The 22,240-nt window shown below is 44.5% G+C and overlaps 1 protein-coding gene and 1 non-coding gene across 2 annotated transcripts in view; both read right to left on the bottom strand.

Moving 5' to 3' along the window:
- LAMB4 (laminin subunit beta 4) overlaps window positions 1-22,240 on the bottom strand; it is a 102,035-nt gene that overhangs the window by 33,493 nt on the left and 46,302 nt on the right. The window contains 9 exon segments of the mRNA XM_055301043.1: window positions 4,457-4,677; window positions 5,289-5,513; window positions 7,217-7,374; window positions 7,843-8,074; window positions 9,797-9,940; window positions 11,082-11,259; window positions 15,436-15,556; window positions 16,364-16,479; window positions 17,922-18,107. Of these exon segments, the coding sequence (XP_055157018.1) occupies window positions 4,457-4,677; window positions 5,289-5,513; window positions 7,217-7,374; window positions 7,843-8,074; window positions 9,797-9,940; window positions 11,082-11,259; window positions 15,436-15,556; window positions 16,364-16,479; window positions 17,922-18,107 (1,581 nt within the window).
- LOC129494458 (U6 spliceosomal RNA) lies at window positions 9,454-9,560 on the bottom strand. The gene has a single exon (XR_008661352.1). It is a non-coding gene; the product is annotated as a U6 spliceosomal RNA (small nuclear RNA).

Genomic DNA, 22,240 nt, shown 5'->3' with positions numbered 1-22,240 from the left:
TTATTGTTGCAGTCCGAGGTTATACTTGGCCAAAATGGCTTAAACGACAATTCCATAAGTAGCTTGATTTATAGAATGACTGGATCTACACAGCTGCTACCCATCTTTGGAGTTCCTACTAGCATCTACGCAAATGGAAGGAGTGATGGTGAGTGGGCTGTCCCTGGGGCCTTGCGTACTGCTGGTCATCCTTAACTGTTGGGCAATGTTTTCTTACATGGACGCAGAATCTGCTCCTTTGTGACTTGTACCCACTGTTCTGAGCCCTGTCTTACGGAATTGCACAACACCAGGCAGCCTGTCCCTTCCCTCTGACAGTCCTCCTCCCAACAAGAGATGACTGTTCTCAATTTGCATTTTCTCCTTTTCTTCAGGCCCACCACCCCTAATTTACTCAAGCCTTCACTGCAGAATAGCAATTGTTCTACCTGCCATCCTATCTTCCTTTGGACACATACTAGTTTGTCAATATAATGTTTCAAATGTGGTACTCAGAAAAAAACAACAATGCTCCCACGGCTGTCTGGGCCAGAGGACAATGGAATGATGACTGTCCTGAAATGAGCATGGCATTTCCACTACTCTGTCATACATGGACACTAGGTCTTTGGCAGCCCAGCCCCCACTGTTGGCTCAGTTGAAGCACATAGTGAAAATCCTCAGATATTTTTCACAGGAGCTGGTGCCAGGTTATTACTCTTACCGTGTATGTATGCAATGGATTTTAAAAACCCAATTGCAAAACTTTACTTTTATCCCATGTAACATTTTACATTCTTCTTTCCAGCCCACTGTTCAGCTTGTTAGGATATCTTGTCTCTTGTTCTGCCTTTATCACATTAGCTCACAACTTTGCAACATCTGCAAATTTGTAATATTTGATAAGCATGTTTCTCCAACTCCATCTAAACTGTTGATGAAAATATTGGATGGCACATTTGGATCTCTCTGTAATAATGTACTAGGGATGTCCTACTGGCCGACATAGAGATATTTACCAGTGGTTATTTAAATAGCCTGGAATCTAAATATCCACCTGTCTCTTCAATACCCCAATGAAAGTGTTCCCTGATTTTAAAGAGCAACCTTCCCCAAGTAATCCCCAATGAACCAGACAACCCTTGTCACAAGAGGGCTCTTTGGTTAAACCAATGTCATCTGACTTTTAGCTTCATAGGCTTCCCTTAGTCTCCATTAGCAGACTGTGGTCTTTGTTGAGTCCTGCTACAAATATGCTTCCTACAAGGTCCTCAAGGCATCTAGGTGACTCAGTTAAGTGTCTAACTCTTGATCTCAGCTCAGGTCTTGATCTCAGGGTTGTGAGTTCAAGTCTCATGTTTGGCTCCACACTAGGTATGGAGCTTACTTAGAAGAAGACGAAGAAGAAGATGAAGATGAAGACGAAGACGAAGAAGATGACGAAGAAGAAGTAGGAGGAGGAGGAGGAGGAGGAGGAGGAGGAGGAGCTGCTAAAAGGTTAAAGAAGCATTCAGGCATTCCTCTTGAGTTAGGAAGCCAAGCAGTCATGTGGAGATCTACCATTTTGTTTCATGGTTGGTGGTTGCAAGTGTGAGGAATAGAAGTGTGGTCATCTAGTGTTCAAATATCATTCTCCAGTAAAAGAAACCAGAGCTCCTTTAAAAAAATGGCTGGTTTGGGGCACCAGGATGGCTCAGTTGGTTAAGCATCTGACGTTTGATTTAGACTCAGGTCATGATCTTAGGGTCATGAGATTGAGCCCTGTGTCAGGCTCTACATGCGGAGCCTGCTTAATATTCTTTTTTTTAAATTTTTATTTATTTATGATAGTCACAGAGAGAGAGAGAGAGAGAGAGAGAGAGGCAGAGACACAGGCAGAGGCTAGAAGCAGGCTCCATGCACTGGGAGCCCGATGTGGGATTCGATCCCGGGTCTCCAGGATCGCGCCCTGGGCCAAAGGCAGGCGCCAAACCACTGCGCCACCCAGGGATCCCCCTGCTTAATATTCTCTTTTCCTTTCCCTCTGACCCTCCTCCCTGCTCTCTTTTTCTCTCTCTTGGAAGGAAGGAAGGAAGGAAGGAAGGAAGGAAGGAAGGAAGGAAGGAAGGAATAGAAAGAAAGAAAGAAAGAAAGAAAGAAAGAAAGAAAGAGAGAAAGAAAGAGAGAAAGAAAGAGAGAAAGAAAGAAAGAGGAAGGGAGGGAGGGGCTTTTCCTAGGATGGGGGTAGGAAATATACCAGATGAGCTTAGAGTATCTTCTCATGCAAAAAAGTGCTTAAAAAAATAATAGAGGTATGTCAAAGGGACACAGAAATCCCCTGAAATAGCTCCCAATGACCAAAGCTAAAATAACTTGAACAACAAAATAAAGTAGTATTAGATTGTAAGTTGAAGTATAATATAAATATCCATGACTCTGTATGGATATTAAAAAGTGATTAATAAATGAAGATGTGGGGGACAACAGATAAATCTCCAGTGCAGAAAAATGCTAAATAATTTATGGAGATACTCTGCCCTCAAGGAAGGTGTGTGAAACTCCTCAAGTATAGACTGTGCATAATGACTTTCTTCCAAAGAGCACGGTATGGAAAGGAGGAAAAAGAGTAACTTCACAGTACAGAACCATGACAACCACTAGGTGGTTGAGATTCGTGTCAACAGTGATAAGATGTGTAAATAGCACATCGCGCTGATATGGGAACAGCACTTTTCCTCTGTGGTCTTCTTCCTCAAACTCATAATCCAAGTCCAACCATGGGAAAACCTCAGATAAATTTGAACAGAGGGATATTTCACAAAATCCTCCTCAAAATTGTGTAGGTCATCAAAAATAAGGAAAGTCTGAGAAATGTTACAACGAAAAAGAATCTGAGGAGACAAGATGACCAAATGTAATGTGGTGACCTGGATGGGGTCATGGAATGGCAAGGGGACAGTAGGTAAACAACTAAGGAAATCTGAATAAATTATGGACATTGGTTAATGATAATATATCGATATTGGTTCATTAATTGTGACAAATCTGCCATATTAATGGAAGATGTTAGAAGCTGAGGAAGCTGGGTATGGTGTACATCTTCTCTGTACTATCTTCACAACTTTTCTTTAAATCTATTCTAAAATAAAAAATGTAATAAGGGGGCACCTGTGGGGCTCAGTTGGTTAAGCAGTTGCCTTTGGCTCAGGTGATGATCCCGGAGTCCCGGTGTCGAGCCCCATGCCAAGCTCCCTGCTCTGTAGAGAGTCTGCTTTTCCCTCCCCCTCTGCTCCTCTCCTGCTTGTGCTCTTTCTCTAATAAATAAAATTTTTAAGAAAAAGAAAATTTTCTTTAAAACAATTTATTCAAGGAAAAAGGGCACACTGAGTGTGTGTGTATGTGTGTATGTGTGTATATGAATGCGGGTTGGAGCAGGAGGGTTGGAGAAAAAGAAGAAAAGAGAGAGGAAAACACATTCTGTATATGAGAACTACCTTCACAAGTTGACGTGCATAAGATTTGACCTTTAAATAAGTTGAACGGTGGAGCCGAAATTGGAGGTGAGCCATGCTTATCATTAGTAGTAGTAGTTGGGAAAAGTCCAGCTTCTTAAATTAGCATTTTGATTCCAATTAAACCCTGGTCCCTGTAGGGTGGACTGATTCTAAAATCTCTCAGCATTGTTTTACCCTTCCTTACAATCTCTATTAACGTCAAAAGTGTTTCAAAGAATATGTTTTTTTAAAAAGAGAATATATTTAGTAGGTCCAATACCCTGATCGTGACACGAATAGTTTTTTTTCCATATAGATATCGTTATATTGGTTTTAAAAATTCAATGCTGATTTTATTGACTAAAAATCACATGTGCATTTAAGTAGCACTAACTGTATATTGTACGCTGCATACTTGCTCCTACTGCTCTACCCTGCATTCTTATTCTTACTCAGTGGAGCTGAAATTGGAGGTGAATTATGCTTCTCGTTATTTTGAGTAGTTGGTAGAGACAATTGATGCTGGTCTGATAAGTAAAGAGGACCTCTTATTTTACCTGCACACAAAGCAATTGGTGAGCTATCAGGAATGACAGGTCAATTTTTTGAAAATGGAACTGTGCGTTCTGAAAGTATCCATTGATTTTCATTCTGATTGACCATCAATTCTAATTAATGATCAATTTCTTGGAGCTTCCCTGTGATTATACATCCGAAACAGGAAAGGGAAGTTATCTGTTTCACATATACAAATCCTGTCTTCCCCAGTTGCAGAGAAGCTTGGAGAAAACCAAAGAAGGCCAGACTAGACCTTGAGACTCTCGTGGTCTTTTTTAGTGCTTTTCATTGCTTGGTAAATGCAGACTCCATCCCCATATAAGGCTAATCCTGTCCCCAAACACTAATTGGCAACAGTACATAAAGAAAACATTATTTACAAATTTGGCAACCATGTCTCCCCCTTCCTTCCCACTCTAGTGCCCTGGTAAGTTCAAATATCTTACCTGGTCACAGTGGCCACCGTGAGAGGTCCGGGGGTCACAATCACATGGCTGACACCCCCTGCCAGGGACCAGATTCCAGTATCCGTCTGCACAGCGGTCACAGGTCCGGCCCGTGACGTTGGGCAGACAAGGGCACATGCCAGTGTCAGGGTCACAGAGGCAAGCTCCCAGGCCAGGGGGACACTCAGCCGGATTCACACCAGGAGGATGGCAGGAGCACCCTGGGATCATAGAGCCACTGCTAGAGGTAAATTCAGGGACAACGCTGGCATTCAACAAACCACACGAACAGCCATTCGGATCTGGATGTTTCTCCAAAGGGCTCAAGGCAGAAACACCTTACGATATTGCAGACTTATCACGGAATCTAAGTGGGCTGAACGCATTCAACTCTTTTTGACCTCCCCACCTAGCAATATCCTGCGGTTCTGCTGGCTACATTCCAAGGGCTCACAATTGGGGTGACCAAAAACCTGGCTCTTTCCACATGCTAGTCATGATCTGAAAACAAATGGTTTACTACGTTGACTTGAATCAACTGAAATAGTTAAATATCCCCTAAAAATGAGCAGCTTACTCCTCCTCTTTTTTTATTATTTTAAACCATAGACTCCAACCTTTGCCCTCTGCTACATCAGCACTCCCCCAATGTATACGTTAAAGACACCGGGTGAACTGGTTCCAATGCAGAGCCCTGGAGATTCCACTCAGTGGGTCAGAGGCATAGTTTGGGCATTGGCCTGTTTCTGTCCCAGCCCTGTCCCCAGGTGGCACCATGCCCTGAGGGCCACATTCTGCTGCCATGTTTCCCCCCAGAGCTTGACAGACTTACTCCTGCAGGTCTGATTGAGAGCAGATCCAAAGTGACCTGGTTTGCAGAACTGGCAGTTGGGTCCCTGAGTGTTGTGCAAACACTTAAGGCACTCCCCGGTTAGCGGGCTGCAGGACTCCGGATCTGTCACATCGGTGTTGTTGTTGCACATACACGGCTGGCAAGGGGCTCCCGAAACTCTGGGATTTCCATAGAAGCCCGCAGAGCATTCTCCACACTGCTTACCTGAAAGAAGGGGAGAGGCAAAGGGAATGAGATGAGAAGTGTGTGTGTGTGTGTGTGTGTGTGTGTGTGTGAATGTGTGTATGTGTGTATATGTGTGTGTACACGTGTGTTGGGGGGCAGGGATGGAGACTGCTACCGAGAATAATTAGGCTCATCTAGGGATAATGAGATGTCACACGTTGGGGATGAAGAAGGAAAAATGTTCTGAATTAAAACCTTCACTTTGATGTATTCTCCAGTCAGAGAACACAGCGATGATTCAGAGCTAGGAAGTCCGTGGTGAGGAATGCATTCTAGTTCTTCTCGAAAGAACTACAGAATGGTAGGCACAGGATTCCCGGATCTTTATCCAACTGGGTCACCCAAGTGTGCTCCAGGATCTAACGCTAATCTCAGTTCCTGCTCTCTCTGGGGTCCCTCCACCCTCACCTGGACCTGGAGGTGATCTAGCAGCACCCTGAGATGTAGGTCTAGCAGTGAAGATGGTGACAGTGGTTTTCTTGATGAACGAACCTTGGAGGGAGTTCTTATCAAGCACTGTATGGAGAAACCAACCCTTCGCTCCTCCACTTGCTACCCTGCCAACCACGGGGACCTGTGGTCAATTGGGTGCCCAAACTGTAAGTCTATTCCCCACATCTTGGTTCATCTTTTTAGGAATGTTCTTGTCAGCCAATCATGGTCTCAGTTCTTTTTTTTCTTTTTAAGATTTTATTTATTTATTCATGAAAGACAGAGAGAGAGAGGCAGTGACACAGGCAGAGGGAGAAGCAGGCCCCATGCGGGGAGCCCAATGTGGGACCCGATCCCGGGTCTCCAGGATCCCACCCTGGCAGAAGGCAGGCACTAAACCCCTGAGTCACCCAGGGATTCCCACCCCCCCATGGTTTCAGTTCTTAAACACTGACCAACTAAGCCAGAGGGGACATGGACACAAAAGATATGAGAAGAGGTCAGAATGATGTAGAGACATAGTTGGCAAATAAAAAATTAGCCATGTGCTTTATTATCATGATGGTAATTATCACTGAAGAAAATAGCAGCAGCATATTTTCAAAATATGATTAAATCAAGTAGATTTTATGTTTTGTCCTTGTTGTAATATATATTCATACTCGTGCTTAAACTCTTCAAAATAAAATTTTTGGTAGAGCAACAGACATAAATATTGAATTGACTTACGCGGTGTCTGTAGGATGCCCAAATCAGTGTTTCAAGACATCTGAAAAAATAAGTTATACTGACGAAACATCAGATCAATTGGTTGATTTGATATTGAACTATCGATTGGTTGAAATTATATAAAGGAAGCATGTGATTAAAAGCTTTTACTTTTTAATTGCTTATGTTCTATGTTATAAGACATATATATCGCTTAATCACCTATGTGTCTTACTTAAAATGATGATGATTTTATTTTAAATAAGTCAATTTGGTTTGAACTCATTTGGTCAGTCAGTTTTCCAGAACATTATCTAACACGTATAGTTCAGAGGAATAAGTTTTTCGTTGTCCTTGGTTTCTGAATCATTCAAATCCCTTGTTCAGTAAAGCGGCAATGCACCAGGTTGTGCCTTCTTGCCACTAACTTAGATTCAGTGCCACTCAGTTGTTCAAAGCAGATAAACTATGAACATGGGATCATTTTTTGGAGAGCAGTATGGGAGAGAAGAAAAAAAGGCATCACGAACTAGACTGTGTACCTGTATAACCTTGAAGACAATTGCAGATCACATCTGAGCTCCAAGGATGCTGATAACAGGAGTGGGCAAAATATTGGCTACTCGAGGGAACATCTGGACATGGGCAAGGGCGACAGGACTGTCCCGCAGCAGGATTCCCATAGTAACCATCGATGCATCTGTCAAGACAATTTCTTTGTACCAAACGTCCCTGGGAAAAGCTCACAGTAGCTGGTGTGGATTTGCTGTGCTTGAGGACAGCACAGCTCTCAAAACTCAGTATTTTAGAAGGTGCTCGCTTGCTCTGTGAAGTGCTTCTTTGCCTTACCTTGAACGTCCCAAGGTAGAGTCATTAAACTCAATGTAGTGGCAGTTCATTTACATGTCCTATTTCAGGGACGTAAAAAGCAACGTGCCAGGCAAATAAATGCCTGTTTTTTTATTTAATCAGACATGGTCTGGCTCTTCACAAGATCTTGAAGGACACCAGGAGCGAGGTTCTCTCTACCCCCCCTTCCCCCCGCCCCATCACCCATAGCAAGGCTTCTACACTTAAATACAGCTGAGTCTCTACTCAGTGGTCCTTCAGGGAGTGTTGGGACATTGGAACAAAAGAAATAAAATTCAAGTGCATAGGGATTCCATACCTTTCACAGTTTCTTCCAGTTGTAAAACCCCCACAATTGAAGCATGACCCTGTCTCTGGGTCACAAAGTTCGGCGAACCCATTACAAAGGCAAGGGCGGCAGCTGGGAAATCCGAAGTAGCCTTGCAGGCACCGGTCACAACGGCGGCCGGCCACCTCCCCCTGGCAGGAGCACTGTCCCGTTATTTGGTCACATACAGTGGTCTTTGAGCCTTGAGGGTGGCAGTGACATGCTAGATAAAGAAAGAGACCATGTTGAGAGGAGGGACAGGTATTGTGCTGGGGAAACGAGTTACAGTCCTGCTTTTGGAGTCCTGAGCTCCCCGTGGCATCCCCATCAGGTAAGTCAGGGGAGTCTGAGAATCTGGCCGGCACCGAGCACCAGGTCAACATTTGTTCAACTGATTCACCCAATAAACAGGGTGCGGTGAGCAATCGGGTCTTAAAAGCGTTGTTTATACAGAGGACCTGAGCAATTGTCATGTATTTAGTGCCTTGAACTCCCATTTATCAAGTCAGACTTCAAGGTATAAAATTATAATCTTTATTAAAAAATATAAAGCCCCTTTTCAAGATGGGTGGACTTTTCTTTTTCCTAGGTGAGATCACAGAGGCTCACTCCTTCCTTTTCTAGGGAACTGTTCAACCCTTTGAGCCAGTCTTCCCTATGCAAAGGCCCGAGGCCAATGACATGTTTGCCCCTTTGTGAATCTCTAGCACCTCATTTTCCTTCCTTCCTTCCTTCCTTCCTTCCTTCCTTCCTTCCTTCCTTCCTTCCTTTTCTCTTTCTTCCTTCCTTTCTTTTTTCTTTCTTTCTTTCTTTCTTTCTTTCTTTCTTTCTTTCTTTCTTTCTTCCTTTCTTCCTTCCTTCCTTCGTTCGTTCCTTCCTTCCTTCCTTCCTTCCTTCCTTCCTTCCTTCTTCCTTTTCTCTTTCTCCTTCCTTTCTTTTTTCTTTCTTTCTTTTTCTTTCTTTCTTTCTTTCTTTCTTTCTTTCTTTCTTTCTTCTTTCTTTCTTCCTTTCTTCCTTCCTTCCTTCCTTCCTCCCTCCCTCCCTCCCTTTCTCTTCTTTCTCTTCTTTTCTTCTTTAAAGAGAGGGAAACAAAAGTGATAAAAAAGAGATGTGTGCTGGGTAGAGAGTGACCAGCAAGGTGTGTCGTCTCTCTGAACTCTGACTTAAAACATACATTCCTTCACCTGAAAGAATTAACCTACCTGGAGAGAACCACCCAAGACAGGTTTCAGTGGAGAAGGCTGTTTGCACTACTGGTACACAGCGTGAACACAGAACTGCATACCCTGAACATGACACGAACCTGGATTCCCACATGTAGACGAAGACCCATCTAAGCCTTTATCAACAGGCAGCTTAGAAGATCAGTTCCACGGCTCTTGGCGACCCCAGCATCAGAGAGGTGACAGCGTGGTCCCCCTCCTCGAATTCTCAATCTCGCTGTTCTTTTAGCCTGGCCAGCCCCTGGGCTTCGCTGCCAGGTCACAAAGCTGGGTTGGCGCAGCCGACACCTTTCCCGGTGTCCCTCCCACATCCTCCCTGGACTTGCCATCTCTTTGATTCAGACCACAAACCCCCAGAAGCCTGGGCCATGTCTTTACCATAACTCATGCTTCCTTCACAAATCTGTGTGTCATCCTTGTGCAGGGGCCACGCTGATCTTCTGTGTACCATTCCAATTTTAGTATATATGCTGTTGAAGTGGGCGCCATCACTCATGATTCCTAATGGAGCTCTGTATACAGTTGGTGCCCACTGAACGGATGAATGAAATATGATGGGAATTTTTTTTGCACGTTTTATCTATAGAGACAGACAGCCCGAGTAATGTAGTCCAATTCCCTGGCCCCTCCTCTTTCAAACTCCCACAATGATTTCCCTGTCTTCAAAACTCCAAAACTCCAAGACCATGCGTGTCTTCCCCCATCTATCTTTTGCTACGTACGGTGACAGCCATGATGTCCCAGACCGTAGCTTCCAGTTGAGCACCTGTCACAGCAGCGCCCGGCCACGTGAGGCTTACATTGGCACTGGCCCCCAAGTCGGCTGCAGCTGGGCCCCACCGAGCCCTGGGGGTGACACTTGCAGGCTGTGGGGAGCCAAAGAGGGCAGTTAGAGGCGAAGGAAGTAACAGAGAAGTCCCTGGTCCTGTTGGGAGCTTTAGTTCACTTCTCTTTCACTCGGTATTTCTGTCATCCTGGACTCCTTCATACATTAAATAGGAAAAATATAGGATCTACCCCAGGGAATTATAAGGATTAAAGACAATAAGGCCTCTGAAGTACCTAGAACTGTGTGGCATGTAGTAGGTGCTCAATAAACATTACTGACTAAGCACACCTTGACAATAAACGTTAATGTTACTTAACAAGTTAATGAAAGGCTTAAACTGTTTGAATAATCAGCTGTTCCAATATAATCATTATTATTGATGTTACTCCTTCAATTCCTGATGATCTACGTTGGTGCTGGACTGTTTGATTTCCCTTCTTCCATCACTTTCATGAGGTTGTGGGCATTCTGAAGCCAGCGTCCTGCAATATAACGGGAAACGCGCTTGCCCAGAACTCAGGAAGCCTGGGCTCTCACACTAGCTGTCACTCTACAGCTGGAGGGAGATTTTGCAAACTACCCCTCTACCTGGCACCACTGGGAACATATAACAACATTTGAAGACATTTTTGAATGTCACAACTGGCGGGAACGTGCTACCGGTATCAGGTGTGCAGAGGGGAAGGGAGGCTGCTAAGCTTCCTATAATGCACAGGGCAGCCCCCCATGCCGACCCCTCCACAACAAAGCATTATCCAGCTCCAAATTTCAGAAGTGCTAAGGGTGAGAAACACCACCCTGTGGCTTAGTGAAATGGACAAATCACCTAATGTGTTTGGACTCCAAGAGGCCAAGAGGCTCGCTTATTGAATGAAGGTTTGAGGATGAAAGAAGTTGTTTGGAGTTCATTCTGGCCCTCAATGTCCAGGATTCCAAATTAGTATTTTAGGATCATTGTTCTAGGGCTCTAGTGGCCCAATGTACCAGAAACCTCCTTCTTTATGCACCTACTGTACTGCACATTGGGATTCCAACATCTCAGATGGACTGAGTGCCCAATCACTGGGCAATTGGTATTGACATTGGTTGTTCTGGAGTAGCTGCTACAATAAATGAGATCGACTCACTCACATTCCAAAAAGCTGTGTGTTGGTGGAGCCCATGAGGCCAGTACTCACCTACAGCCCCGTTGTGCAGCTTGGCAGACATGCTGACTATAAGCCTTTCACACACACCGGGGGACACCTGAGGTCCCATCTTTGAGGCGATCTCAACACAGTTGTGCAGCTGATACTCCTCTAAATCCTGCTTGCTGCAGAAATTCTCCAATGAATTGATTTGGGGAATCAGACCAAGCTTTTAAAATAATACAAAAAGAAGACTTAGGTTCATAACTGTCTCCTGTTCAAGATTCTAGTTATATAAACAAGTAGATCTATGAGAAGATCTTAAGATTTTCATTTTATTTAAGAAATCTTAAAAAAAATTTAATATATTTCTAAAATATTTTATTTATTTATTCATGAGAGACACACAGAAAGAGAGAGAGGCAGAGACACAGGCAGAGGGAAAAGCAAGCTCCATGCAGGGAGCCCGACGTGGGACTCGATCCCGGGTCTCCAGGATCACAGCCTGGGCTGAAGGCAGGCGCTGAACCACCCAGGCTGCCCTATTTAAGAAATCTTTAAATATTTACATTTATTGACTTGGGACAAAAAAATAAGACTTTTAAAAATCATTCTTATTATATTTTTAGCTTGCTTGTGAATTTGTCTTAGATTTCAAAGACTTTTAACTAGGCTACTTGTGACAAATTTAGAAAGTACAGCTTAGTGCATTCCATAATATTAACTGTGGAACTCTAATTCCAAAAAACCCTCCTTTTAAAAGTTTTGTCCTTTGCAATTACATATGAACAGTGGTGTCCTACAACAAACTCTCTGCCTCTTGGAGAGTCACAGTGTAGATGAACTTACTAAAGCTCTGAGAAGTCCTGCAACAAAAATACTTTTAAACTCAGCGCTTCCATGCTCGTTTAACCACTTGGTCCCATATTCAAGTAACACTTACTAACATCCCATAAACTCAATATTTCACAGATGCATTTTGTGAATTGCTGGGTTAGGCCATCCAGCTATTAGAGGGACAAACACATTGTTCTAAACTTATTCTCAAAGAAGGATCATCTGTATCACATCTGATACCTATGTGAAGAAAAGCCATACAGTTATATTTCTTGAGGAGATTTTACCGAAGTTATAACCGACAACCATTTAAAATTTTTGAGGTGGGGATCCCTGGATGGCTCAGTGGTTTGGCGCCTGCCTTTGGCCCAGGGCGTGATCCTGGAGTCCCGGGGTTGGGTCCCGCGTCGGGCTCCCTGCATGGAGCCTGCTTCTCCCTCTGCCTCTCTCTCTCTCTCTCTCTCTCTATGTCTATCATAAATGAATAAATAAAAAAATCTTTAAAAAATAAATAAAATCTTTTTGAGGGACTCCTGGGTGGCTCAGCGGTTTGACCTTCTGGCTCAATGGTTCTCAATATGGCAGGTGCCATCCCCTAAGGGGCATTTTGCAAATTCCGAGGGGTGGTTTTGGTTGTCATGGCCATCAGATGAAGTGTGTTGCTGGCTTTTAGTGTGTGCGGGGAGATCAGAAATCCCAGACATTTTGATCAAAAGGAAAATCCCCCTGCATGAGAGACAAATCTTTGTTTATAATTATGTGTTGAAGGACTTACCCTATGTTTTAAAAGCATGTTACACATGTTTGCAGCACACCTGCTTTCATGGCTGTGTCACACTGAGTGATCCTACACGTATGAGCGTGTCCCTGCCTTCTGTGTATTTATGCCAGAGTGTAGACATATAGTGTAGACATATACTGAAGTATATAGTGTTTCTCTATGGGCTACTTTCTTTTGATGTCTCTTCGTATGTGCACATTACCCAGACGTTGTCTGGGGTTACGTGTGCAGGTGGGCTATAATGCCAATGAGCTGCACTTTGAGCCGGTGAAGAGTGTTACAAGATATTTGCAATAAAGAGAGGAGGTCGGGTCAGGTGATGCTGCGAATCACCGCTCGAGCCACACTGAGCTTTTCCGTTCAGTGAGCTGTCATAGCTTCCAGTAACTCTCGGGCCACGTTGCCATCTCCCGTGTAATGCCTGCATTCCTCCCTATAGACAGTAAGCCCCGGCACGTCGGGCAAGGCGCTTGTCTTGTTTACACCCGCGGCCTACTGCAATGTCTAATTTACAGTAACGACTTCATAAATATTTGCTCAATAAAGAAGTATATATACCCGTCTAGAGTCGTCTCTTCAAGTTGACACTAAAAGGACTGCGCTCTCCAAACATGAACTGAGAGTGAAGGGAGAGGCAGAAAGAAGCCGGATTGGCTAGGGTTGGAGATGAGGGCTGCCAACCAGGGATTCATTATCTACAGTCACTGGTCTGAGGCAGTTTAGGGGAAGCCCGTCCTGGCACCCAGCAGATAGGCCAGATGATAAGAGTCCCTGTCAAGCTGTAGGATTTTGTAATGTCATGACTCCCTTCTTCTAGAAACTTCTAAAGACTTTGTTTACCAAGTGTAGTCCATCCCATGGTTTAAAAGAATGGCAGCTTTACATTCGAGCATGGTTAATATACTTTCAACTCCAAACACATTTTCAGGGAAGCATAGATCATGGGATCAGGGTGACTGAAGGAAAATTTGTAACTGTTTCTCCATATTTGCCAAATAAAAGCTATTTCTGCAGAAGGAGCATCCAGGGTTGAACAAAGCTTTTGCTTGGGCTTCTTGGTAATACATCCTAGTCTTAGATATAAATGTTCATCAGGCTGCAGAGAAGAATGAACTTGGAAGGGCCAGGGCCCAGGCAGTCAAGCATCTTGCCAGAGCAGCAAAATTGGTGGGATGGAAATAAGTGCATCAGTCTGTAATCAAAAACGTGCATTGACTTTCTCCTCCTGGACATCTGGGGTCGGGGTCTCACAGGGACATTGTAGGTGCCCTGCCCAGATCTTCCCGTTCGCCAGCTGCTGTGCCACTGGCTGCTGAAGGCACACAGCTGCCCCTTTCTCCAGAAACTTGGACTCAGCCGACTGGTCTAGAAGTCCATGCGCTCACTGGGGGTGGGCGGGGTGGATGACCGGGTGCACGCAGGCCCACCACTGCCTCTGGGAGGAACCGGCTCTGTGGCACAGTTATGCTCCCAAGCTCCCAGTGGAGTTGGCTACACTGAAGTGGGGATCACATCCTTGCTCGGTTCCCACCCCTGTCCCTCGCGCCTCTTCCCCCACCAGCACACCCTCAACAAAGCAGGGGTACCCGGGTCCCTGTCTCAGCTTGGGCTTCTGGGAAATCTGACCTGAGAGAGGGATCTAGCCTCTCCTTGGAAGCTCTGACAGTTTGCCAAGATCAGGCTCTTCTCCCAGTTTTCATCCAGGCTTTACTGTTTTGGTAGCTACGCGTAACAGAACGATCGCTTGAGAACCGACCAACTGAAATATTTTTCAGTTAATTTCAAGTTACCCGTTTATATTATGTGTCTATCAAATATCACTGCAGTGATTTTAGTACACGCCTGTCTTCTGTATCAGGCTGAGAATTCTTGGAGGGCAGGGGCCTTATACCCCAGGAACCAGCACACTATCAGCGCGTGTCTGCTCGGTGAATGCGCGATGCATGGATAATTTGCATGGATGCGTGAAATAGAGCATCAAGTCATAATCTTTGAAATTTACAAAACTAGAAATATTCAGGGTATGGATGTAAGATGGGGAGTGTCTTAGCTCTCCTAAATTTGAGTTTCATAACTATTATTCTTATATTATAATTTATATGTTATATTTATATTATTATTATTATTATAAAATCAACTGGAAGCCAACTCTATGGCCCAAATCTATGGGGGAAAGACATCGGGAGAAGTCATTTGAGGAAATATTACCCATCATTCCTAAAAATGATAAGATTACATAAGCACCATAAGAAAAACACTTATGATATAAAGGGAACTGAAAAATACCTGTCTACGTACTTGTATGAGCGTTTGGATCATGGTGATATAAAGACACAGTACATAAAAAGTGGAACTTACAAGATGATGACACTTTCAGTGATGGAATTTCTTCCTGAACTTTCTGGGTGCCAGGACGCCGTGGTGGCTCCGAGCGGGGGCTCGGCCATCAGGGATTCTGGCTCTGACCGCTGTCTCCTCGCTCATTGGCTCTGTGAGCCTGGATCTCAGTTCTGTCATCTATAAAATGGGCACAATGATAGTGCCTACCTCATAGGCTTGTCGTGAAGACTAAATATTATGTAAATCACTTCCAATCGTTGTTGGCACAGGCTGTTCCGTAAGGTCTGTGATCGGTATTAGGTGACGTTGATAGAGAATAAGTGATTTTTTTTATCATGAAAAAACTCATGTATACTTCTAAAGAAACATTCACCATGGAGTCTAAAAGTAGAACGATAATGGGGCTCAGTTTAGACGGAAGCACCCCCGGTGCTGCGTGATACTTACTGAATCCACCAAGATGTGTGAATGAGCGTGGGACCCTCCTTCCAAAGGCTGGGAAAAATAGGCGTCTATGGAATATTGTACATCTGGTTCTAAACAGATGGGTGTGGGAAGCAGCACGATTCTGTATTAAGAGAAATAAAGCAAAAATTCAGTGACAAATGTACGATTATGTAACCTAAGCAGCCAGAGCATTTGCTGGTGCTCTCTACCTGCGCTGAAGTGGGTTCGACTGTGGGGCAGAGGCCAGGTCTACACCAGCTCGGGTGGGTTGGTGGGCGGACAGCAAATTCACTGTCGGATCCTCTCTGTGGCTCTTGCACAGGGCTGTGCCAAACAGCAAAGCCTTAGGAACTAATAGTCATGAGCTGTCACGACTGCTCTGGGAAAAGGATGGAACGCATGTCCTTCATCCTGTCTGTCATACTCATCTCAACAGGGGCTCTGATTTATTTTGCCACAAATCTCTGATGCAAAATTAGTGGCCTCAAAATTAGTAGCTTTTTTACCTTATAGACTCCCAGCTGTTGCGATCATGCCAGCTTACTCTGACTCTTGTAGCATTTCACTGTGTCACCTCTCAAGGCCATCTGGGGAATGGGAAAGGAACTTTCGAGACTGAGAATCAGGAGATCGGGGCTAGAATCCTGGTTCTGCAGTACATTAGCTATGAGACTGGGGAGCAGGCCTCCAAGCATTCTCATTCTCAACCCCTCCTTGCCTGTTGAAGAGGAAGTCTACCTCGGTGAGTTGTTAGCAAGCTAAAATATGATCTTAAATGTGCAGCTTAGTGTAGCACACAGCAAACAATAGGCGTCACAATGTCCTTTAATACACCTCTCTTCCTGCTTGGTTCTTTGACACATCTACATGGGTAGATGAAGAAAATTCAAAGAAGTCTTCTATATTTGAGAACAGGTCCCAAGCATACCTGGAAGCCGCCGGTAGAGGGAAAGGTGGTGGCCGTGGCCATGGAGTCTCGTGCGTACAGTGCTTGCTCCCTCCAAGGGGGTTAACCAGGACCTGGACGGCCCAGTCGGCTGTGGGCTAGACAGGCAGGACAATAAAAGCATATCCTTGGTGAGAGTGCACACACAACGCATGACTCATGGACACACTCGGACTCAAATTTGCAACCCACAGGCCTCTGGGAAAAGAGGATTTTGGAGCTGAGAGAAGTCTGAGAGGCTCACTCTCAGCTCTAAGTCACTGGGGTCTGAATTGAGACCCAGGCAGATGGAACATTGTCTCTGGCTGTAGCAATAGTTCATGGGCTGGAAAAGCCCTGGTGCACCTCTGTCTCCCAAAGAGTCAATTAACTCATCCTGTCCCTGGATCATAGAACAAAATTGAAAATTTAGAATCCTTCACGAAAGGATATTTACTTCCCCCCTCATGTTATTTTGCATAAATATTATTATATAAATATATCATGATGTAGATTTTGTTATATAATATTTGATTATCATATTACTAAATCTATTTGTAGGTGTCTAGATACGCATAGATATATGTATAGCATATGCTAATTAGCTCTACTCTGAAAGCCATGCAATTTGGAAATGCTTTTTAAAGATGTCACAGATATGTCCTCTCTCTGGAAAAATTAAAAGATATATATATTATATATATATTTATATTATATTTTTAATGACTCATATACTCATCAGGTCCAAGTTCATTGAAGTCCCTTGGCTTTCATTTATAAATGAGAAGTAGAGAATTATGTCATATAAGAGTTTCAAAGTGGGTCAGACGCTATAGTCGTACAAGGCACCATGCGTGCTTCCAGAATGTGGTCGCTGGAGGAAGTCTGGGGGCTCTGAGACCTCCCCCAGCCTGATAAAATATTCTTCTAGGGAAATGGTCTGTGGGGTTTCAGATTATCAGAAAAAAACTTATACAAAGAAAACATTAGGAACCACTGCTCTAGATCAAGTGTTTTTCTGATTTGGTTTCTACTCTGCCTTAGATATTTCTCCAAAGGCAGGGGGAGGAGGCAAAAGAAGAGGAGCAGCCTGCTTATAGATTTTTTTCGTTCCAGAGTAAATTCCAAGTGCAAAATCAACACCTCTTCTGCATGAATCTGCATCTCTGTGCACAGGTTCGCTTATTAAATTTTTAGAAAAAAGTCCCAGGAGGGCAGAATTTGTGTTCAGTTAGGGTTTTTTTTTTTTTTTATCATTCTTCTACAAACATTCCATCACCACTTCCTCAGACCTTGTGCCTTAGATATAGAACTTCAACTTGAGCTTCTCTCCATGGAATAAAGCATGTCTGCCTCTGGCTTACTGTGTTGTTTTAATATTGTTAGGAAACTCTTTGATTTATAATGCTCTCCAGATGTGCTTTTTTTTTTTTTTTTTTTTTTTTTTTTTTTTTTTGCAAATCACTTTCTGATGACCCTATCTAGCAAGACTGGAGAGGAAGCTCGTAGTTGGAGAATGTTCTCCGGGTGGCTTTTTACCCCTGAAGAAGTCGTCGGATACCTGAGTTTCATAGCGAAGGGCAACGGTGAAGTCCATGGGAAAGGAGATGTTGGTGACTGCAAATCTCAAGCCAGCCCCAGAGAGAACCCTGGCAAATCCAGGTCCAGTCCACGCAGCAGGGGTCCCGGGCACTGGTTCTCGGAAAACAACGTGAACGACAGGCGCCTGGCCAGAAGTCACTGAGCCCTATAATTAGAGAGGAATGCACACAGCTTTGCCTACAGTCGAGTCCTGGAAGAGCTCAGAGAGAGAGAGAGAGAAAAAAAAATATGCATTTCCTGATGTGTATAGGATCCATCTGAGTCACAGATAAATTATTTCAACCAGCATAGGGTCCAGAATGCAGCTGAGAAATAATGTGCTGAATCTGCAGCTTTGGGACATATGTGACTGTGTGGAATGATTGATTTGAAAGCCATGTCACCGGAAACCACTTTAAACTTAAGTACCCCACGTGCTAATGAATTGAACAAATTCCACACTGGTGACCTTGGGTTTTCTCGGGCAGGACTGTGGGATCCTGGCCAAAATATGGAGGGAAAGAAAAATATTCCCATGCTACTTCACGGACTTTGCCTAATTATGCACGGCACTGAGAAAAACCCACCCAGATTTATTTTTTTGGTGGGGATATTTCTTCCACACAAATGTGAGAAACGCTCTTCTATCTGCTTGGAGGCGTGGAAGTATAAAATTTGTTACACACTTGATTGATTAGCATCCCTGATGGTCTCTATGCTGGCTCTCAGCCGGGGGGCCGTCTGGATCCTGCAGATAATACTTTAATGACTTTTGCATCTGCCTCCCCGAGCTCGAGCTCGCAGCTTCCCCCCAACTCTGCCTCTTGTGGCTTCTTGCCTGTTTCACTACAACAGCGCCTTGGCCTCTCTCTCCATCCTCTCCCTGGTCCATGCACATTGTCCATCACTGCCAGTAAGTGTTTCACACTCTTTCCAACTGCCAACAGAATCACGCCCAGATTACTTAGCCTGGAGTTCAAGTTGCTCGGTGATCTAGCCCAAATTGCTCTTCGTTTGGTAATTGTTTATTCAGTAACAGTTCAATTCCGGTCCCTGATGCAGGGACGCGAAGATGAATAGGATAGTGTCCTTGCTACGAGTTTGGAGTCTCGCATCGGGGACCAAAATGTCAATAAGAAACCATAGCAACCAGATTAGGTTTCCACAGATACATGCAAACGTACCTATATACCCTATATACCCTCACGATGGCAGTAGACACAGCAGGTGCCCCCCCAGATCCCCTCTACCTGGTTGGTGAACCCACCCCCGACTTGCTGTGTGTGTGGCTTCTAAGAGCTCACAGTTGCCTCTCTCTCTGGAGAATTGCCCCACCCCACACCGCCTCCCCGATCCCACCTCCAGTCCTGCCCCCCGGGGTAGCTGCAGCCAATGGCTTCTCAGTACAAGGGTAGGGAAAGCTAACTTTGCCTTCTCAGCGGACAGGACTACTTGGTCTGCAGTTTATGCTTCCAAACTCCTTCATGGATCAAGGTTTGCTTTACCTGAGACTGCATCTTATTCTTTCCTCCTGTCTTGTTTCCATCATCCTATTACAGAGTTTTCCTGAACAAGACTTCCTGAAGAGATCACATGCACCTGAACCCAGTCTTGGGCTCTGTTTCTAGGACACTTGATCTGAGACCTTAGGTGCCAGACTGTTTACCTAGAAGCAGACTCCAAGATGCAATTAGGGGGGAGGATGGTTTTCGGTTCAGCAAGCAATGAGGACCTCAGTGTGTAACATGGTATTGATGATCCCTGGAATGTGGCAGCAGAGCAATTGCCAAACCTGTCACCTGTGGAGAACTGGGACAGGATAAGGGGGTGGGTGCCAACTGGAGTGATATATCTGGCACTGGGAGATATGGGGGAGCAGTAATTATAAGGACTGTGGATATAGGTGACAGTTGTTGAATCACTGATGCTTGATGAGACAAGATGACAGGTTCAGGGCAATTTATCACCAATCCAAAGCCGAGTGTAAGAATCAGAGGGCCTCCCTGGAGTTATTTAAGGACTTCTCTCCTTTAGCTAGATGGCAGGAAGAGCTGAAGATCAGACATGGGACATAGTTGTAAGACTTGCAGAAGCTCAGAGAAGCCTGAACTCTTAGCCTAGGTAAGTCACCAATGCCAGAGTCATGCCTTTCACAGGGAAGAAGAGTGAGGTTCTCCTAAGCATTTTCAGACTACAGAGGTAATCCACTCACTCTTATTGGAAAATAAAGCCTCTTCACTCCACCTCTCCCGTATTTGAGGACAATGCAGAAACCTCAAATGATGCAGGTGCCTTGGAAGAAAATGTGTGCCTTCCTCAGGATCTGTCTACACTACCCCCTCTTGACCACTTGCCTGATAATTAGGATCAAGTTTCAGCATAATCTGACTAGGAAAGTGCTGGATCCCTGGGAGGCTTCTGGCCAACATACACCAGTAACAACTGGGAGGGAAAGGTTGCTTATGGGTCCTGAGCTTGCTAGACCAAGGAGCCAGAATATGAAACTGGATGAAGAGAGTTTGTTGAGTTGGGGTCACGAGTAATATAGGATTCAATAGCCTGGCAAGAGCCCTGGAGCCTTGGGAGACGGATCCAATATATTGCTAGAGTAGCTCTTGGAAGCTTGGCAAAAGCTGTGGCCCTGAGGAAAGGAAGTAGAGGCTCCAGAACAGCCATAGCAGGCTGTAGAGGAAGGGATACAAGGCTCAGGGTAGTAAGCACATTAGAATGGATCTAAGATGCAAGACTAGAAAACACACCAACTGATTATGTTCCTTAAAGGCCTAGAAGACACACTATATATCAGGACAGTAAGCAATGAAGGGGGAGAAGGGCTCTAGCATCACTGAAAAGCTGAGTTTGGGGTATCCTCTGTAGGCTGGTAGCTTACATCATTATAAAATTGAGCTCCTTAGTATCCCTGCAGAGGACAGGATCGCAGACTATCAAAGACTGGGTAACACTTAACTCTCAAAAGCAAGATGAGTCTAATTCTTATAATGGACAGCAAGATTGGAGTAAGAGACAAGGGGGCCTGACCCATAGGAATCTTCCGTGGAGATGATTAATAGAACATGGTATTCCTAGGAATGAGATAGGTGAGCAGACAACAAAGGTATTGCTTCATATATATAATCAAAAGTGATCCAGTGAATTAGCAAAAGGCTGAGGTCAGCTGCCACCACGGAAAGGCATGATGCTTTGTCAAGTTCCTAGATCTGAGCCACTTCTCGGATCCAGAACCCGGTGATGGAAAAGGGGCCAGATCCCCACAGAGAAAGACTCTTCAACATCATGGCAAGTGGAAACCAGGTACCCAAAGTGCCATCGCAGTCCCCTTGTTAGAAGAGGGGCATAGAAGTGTCAAGTAATGTATGGGGTCCTGGCCTAAGTTCTTCTTACAATAGGTTCACTGCATTTACTGAACCACCCATTGAGTATTTCCTCCAATTTCTGAATATGTAACTGGAATGGACCTGCTTAGCAGTGGACATTGAGTCTTTGACCTGTAAGGTAACATAAGAGCTCTTATAGTAGGAAATGCCAAGTAAAAGCTTGTGAAATGTCCAGCCTCCTCCCCTTACTCCCCACCGAGCCAATGTAGTAAATAAAAAACCATATTGCAAGTCGGCAGTATCCTCAAAGTGCTACTCTCAGGACGTGGTGGCAGTTCCCATCATATCCTCATTGCAAACTTAGTACAAACCTAACCATTTTCTGGTCCCACTTGCAGCCGTTGTGCTTGACGGCTTATCTTTACCAGAGCAGATGAACACCACCTTCATACATGACACACGGCTATTGAATGCAAGATGTGTTCTTTTCCATCCCCATACAGAAGGAACAGAAGCAATTTGTATTGATCTCGAGTGGGCAGAAGTGTATTTTCAGCCTTGCCTGAAAGCTGTTCATTCTCCCACTCTCTGTAACAGGATAGCCCAAAAGGGTTTGAACCATCCAGCCATTCCACAACATATCACACTGATTTCCTATATTAAAGGATAGTGAAGTGGGTCCCATGGTACAAGGTGACATTATGTGATCTCCCCTAGAGATAATCAGACACTCTATGGCCTTGGTCAAAGAGGGCTCACAGGGCGTCTGATTCACCAGTGAGGGAAAGTAGAACACCTCCTCAGGTCATTGGACTCACCTCACAGCAAAAGAAGTATAGCAGTGGTTGTGTGACTTTGAGATCCACTGCTCCTACACAAACCAAGCCATTCAGAAGATGCTAACCTCAGATGGCAGTGGAATGGGGTCTTGTAGATGCATCAGCCTCACTAGCTTGGAAATGAC

Source organism: Nyctereutes procyonoides, unplaced genomic scaffold (genome assembly GCF_905146905.1).
Source record: "Nyctereutes procyonoides isolate TBG_1078 unplaced genomic scaffold, NYPRO_anot_genome, whole genome shotgun sequence".
Classification (NCBI taxonomy): domain Eukaryota; kingdom Metazoa; phylum Chordata; class Mammalia; order Carnivora; family Canidae; genus Nyctereutes; species Nyctereutes procyonoides.
Note: the sequence above shows the minus strand (reverse complement) of the source record. Positions and strands in the feature narration are given on the sequence as shown.